This window comes from Rhagoletis pomonella, unplaced genomic scaffold, assembly GCF_013731165.1.
Source record: "Rhagoletis pomonella isolate Grant_MI unplaced genomic scaffold, Rhpom_1.0 Rhpom_scaffold_00400, whole genome shotgun sequence".
NCBI classification, from domain to species: Eukaryota; Metazoa; Arthropoda; class Insecta; order Diptera; family Tephritidae; genus Rhagoletis; species Rhagoletis pomonella.
This window is the reverse complement of record NW_023458954.1, coordinates 83,337-87,456: the sequence shown is the minus strand read 5'-3', so window position 1 is coordinate 87,456 and position 4,120 is coordinate 83,337. Positions and strand designations below refer to the sequence as shown.

Here is a 4,120-nt window from a genome sequence, read left to right as displayed (position 1 = left end):
AATATGTGCATGCCGAGCTGTTTGCGAACCACTTCGGATGTTAGACGCAAAGTGGGACCTGAATGAAGGTGTAGAAGAAAAAGGAAAAAAAAAAATTTGAAATTTTTCGAGTCTGCTGACATAGAAGGGAAGAAAGCATTTTGAAAAGCATGTGTGCAATATTCCCGACTTCTTCCTCAAATGCAATTTACAAAATGGTTAAAATTAAAAATTATACTCGCACATATTTAAAACAAATAAGTCAACTAATTATAAATGTATACTTGTTAATCCATCCGCAGAAGTTAAACATACATTATGAGTATTGGACATCATTTTCTGTTCTCCGCTATTCAAATCACGAAAATGAACTCTGTTTTGCCGTAAAATCGTAGTGCCGTTCAAAGTTATTAACAAACTAATTGTGTATATATAGTTTCGGTGTTGGCCGCTGTGGCCAGAAGCGCGTTCTACCACTCGAATGACCTGGATTCAAGCCCTATTCAAAGGCAACATCGCAAAAAAAATATAGAAAAAATGCTTTTCCTATCAAACTTCCGAGTGTATTTTTATTATGAAGAGCACACCACAAATTAAAGGAGAAGCTCGGCCAAATACTTAGCAAAAATATTATTACTATAGTTTTTGAAAGTGGCATAAGTCACTTCACTACATACCTGTTGTGCTTAAATGGCCGGTTACTCTTAATCGAATGCATCTATAAATCTTCCTGTTGTCATAAAGTAATGACAAAGCCTTTTACCTTTGGTTAATGAAGTTGAACGAATAACGGACGCGTCCAGATAAAAGTAACCGGTCATTAATGTACCAGAGGTATGAAATGACTTATGCCGCATTCTAAATAAACAATTTCCATTGTTTACAGAAGCAAAACCAAACCTTCAACACATACATTTCGGAGCGTAGGGCTGTTTTAAAAGTGCCATGAAATCGATGGGTTTTGAGTTATGGCTCTAAAGTATTTAAATACGATGTGGTTTAGTATAAGCTACCAAAAAATGCAAAAAAAGTCGGGTTTGAAAAAAAAATTTTACGAGCCCTTATACATTTCCACAACGATATGTAAATTAAATTTTGTTTTTCGTTTTCTTACTTTACTAACCTATTGCGCACAATGAGTGATATAGCTCGTAGGTGAATGCTGTTAGCGGTACATCATCGCTTACCGGCACCAGCGCTACAGTAGAGTATTTGTGTGTTACCGGATTCGCCTCCAAGGGCGCCGCTGTGCTCCCATGGCGCGTCTGCATCGTGCCCAATATACGATGACTCAAAAGGCTTATGAGTTTTGTTACAACAATCGGGTATCGCAATTTGATAGCATTAAAAAGGCCTTCCGGCAATTTTGCAAGTTCTGAATCGCGTACAGCCATCACTGTGGTTGTGCGACATGTCTCCGTTATCATTTCCACGAGACCCACAAGATCACCTTTGCCGTATTCGCCTATTATTTCTTTTTTTCCACTTGATTGCGTTATCACAGAACGCATGCGTCCACTTAGCACAATATAAGTACTATCGCTATTCTCCTCCTGTCGATAGACGGCACGACCAGACTCTAGAAAAATCCAATCGAGCGCATAATCGCATTGCCGTACCAGCGGCGAGAGACGACGCACTTCACAATTGCCGAGATCCAACACGATACGAGGGCGTTCGCGCATTATTCTATACGACACAGAGAAATCCATAATTTACAAACATATATGTACTACATACATACGTTGGAAAATTTACATAATATGAACTTACGCATAAACGCCAGGACGACGTATGTAAGCAAGTCGGGTTATATATTTGGTTTTTATTGTGTACGTGCTTGCCTCGCCCGTCAGCACAGCGAGTCCACCAACAATTTCACCTGGGTGCACCGTGTAAATATACACATCCGAACGTTCAGTCTTAACGGTGCGTGTGACATCCACGCTACTTTGATACACATTCAAAGCGCCCGTGAGAACAATCCAAATGCAGATATCCTTGAAATGTCAAATGAAAACATTAAAAAATCAGTAAAATCAAATAACATTGCTGTAAATTCATTTCTCACATCCACATTTCCTTCGTTGATCAACGGAATATTCGCCTCCACTTCGCTCAATTCGACGTAGGGATCTATGGACGTGCGATCCTCTTCCGGCAAGCCAAGTTCACGTAAGAAACTGTCCAATGCATAGCCGCGCAGGCTGGCCAATTCAGCATTGGCGGCATTCGCCAACGCTTCGGCGTGTACCAAAGAATAGCGACGCGTTACCAAATTACCAATGCTGTTCGCTCGCGAATTCGCAAGTGTCGGCTGCCCACCCCCACCTCCACCTCCACCCCCATTAGCATTAGCGCCATTACCAGTTTGCTGCGCCGTTGGCAGCGCCGCTTGTATGCCCATGTGACGTTCCGAGTCATGCGCCAAGTCAACCAACATATCTGGTGGCGGCATAAAATCCGACAAAGAGTGCTGTATTGTGTCTGGGTGCGTGAAGCGTCTTAACAACGGCGACGTCTTCAAAATTGTGGCACCAGCGCTCTTCTTAATGCGCATATGGCTTTGTACCAACTCCGAATTTAGACCGAGATATGTACGCAGTGCTGTGAAGAGTACGCGTTGCAAGCGCACCATAATCACTTGGATAACACGTATCATAATATCGGGATTCTCGTTGAATACCTCTTGGAAAGCCTACGTGAGAATATGAATACAATAAAAATGATAGTGACTACTATGGAAACAGCATACTATATATTTACCTGCATCGGTAGGCGTATAACAACAGATTTCTCCATTGCCTTCGCTGTGACGGTTTTATAGAAGCTTGGATTACCCGACAACACATCGATGAAGCTCAAAAGCGACGTCACCGATTCGCCCTTCTTCACAGTTTTCAACGATAATGTGCTGCCGTCAGCGTTCGATATGAAAACATGCACTAAACCGGATTGCACAATGAATACGCTATCGTCGGAGTCAGTAATCTTGAAGAGAAAATCGCCGGGCTGCAGCGTCAACACTTCTGTATGCTTACACAGTTTCAGAAAAATCGGTTTTTCAAAGTGCCCGAAAATACGTATACTTTGCAGCATATAGAGAGCGTCAGGCGGCACGCGATCGCTGCCTTCTATCGCCTCTTGTAGATACTCAGCTGGAGGCTCTGCAGTATTCAGAAGCATTGGGATGTTTTCCCGCCGTAGCTGCAGTATACGTTTGGCGAAGTGCATCACCGCTTTTCGTTTGCGTCCTTGTCCGCCGTACACCTGACCGGATACGTTCTTCACTTTACGCAGCATTCGACGGCCGTAGAAAAGCATTTTGTCGCGTTTACGGAAACGCAGCCCAGTCATATCGCCCGCGCCCACGGACGAAGAGTCGCGCATTTGTGCTAGCAACTGCAGTTGACGTTCCTTATTACGTTGCCATCGTTTGTAGAATATATACCAGCCGATAACGATGAGTGTCATTAGGGACACGCATATGTACAAGTACGCCTAAAAAATGAGGCATCACAGAAAAGCGAGATTAAATTAAACAACAACAGTTAAATTCATTTCGAAAAAAAAAAAAATTAATTTCACAAAAGGGCAATTATCAAAAATATTATAAAAAAGTCGTTAATCGTGCATAAATAGTTCTACAGATATATATAGAGATTATATATGTACATTACTTAACATAAACATAATAATGAAAATAGTAACCTAGATTTAACTAGGCATTCGTACTGTATGTAATATATATGTTTTTCAAATAATTTTTTATTTTTTTTTTTCTATAAAACTATTGTCTGTGCTTAAACCAAATCCATATTAATTAAAATTTCAAAATTTACATATGTATACAAAATTTTGGGCAATTCATCATTTTCATAAAAATTTCGAATTAAATATATGTTTAATTGGCATTTTTTTAGTATAACACAGTGCATATTTGAAGCAACTAAGAATTCCCGTTGCTTTTTAATAATTTTTTTGACACCAGTCTTTTGCCATTTTTTCTTTCATAATGGAAGTTCAATGTAAAAAATTGGCGTTGATTTTTGGAAAGTTTTTTGCGAATCGCCACTATTGCATACGAAAAAAGCTCAAAACGCCATAAAAAATTAAAAATGAACGCAATTTTTTAGACGTT

At 40.1% G+C, this 4,120-nt stretch overlaps 1 protein-coding gene across 1 annotated transcript; it reads right to left on the bottom strand.

Moving 5' to 3' along the window:
- Positions 1–4: 4 nt before the first annotated feature.
- LOC118750794 (neuropathy target esterase sws-like) lies at positions 5–3,511 on the bottom strand (the record flags this gene model as incomplete). Its single annotated transcript, XM_036485526.1, has 5 exons — positions 2,746–3,511; positions 2,051–2,677; positions 1,753–1,979; positions 1,103–1,668; positions 5–58 (listed from the first exon to the last, which is right to left on the bottom strand). Coding segments are annotated over exons 1-5 (2,182 nt in total), but the record flags the coding sequence as incomplete, so codon positions are not given.
- Positions 3,512–4,120: the final 609 nt, after the last annotated feature.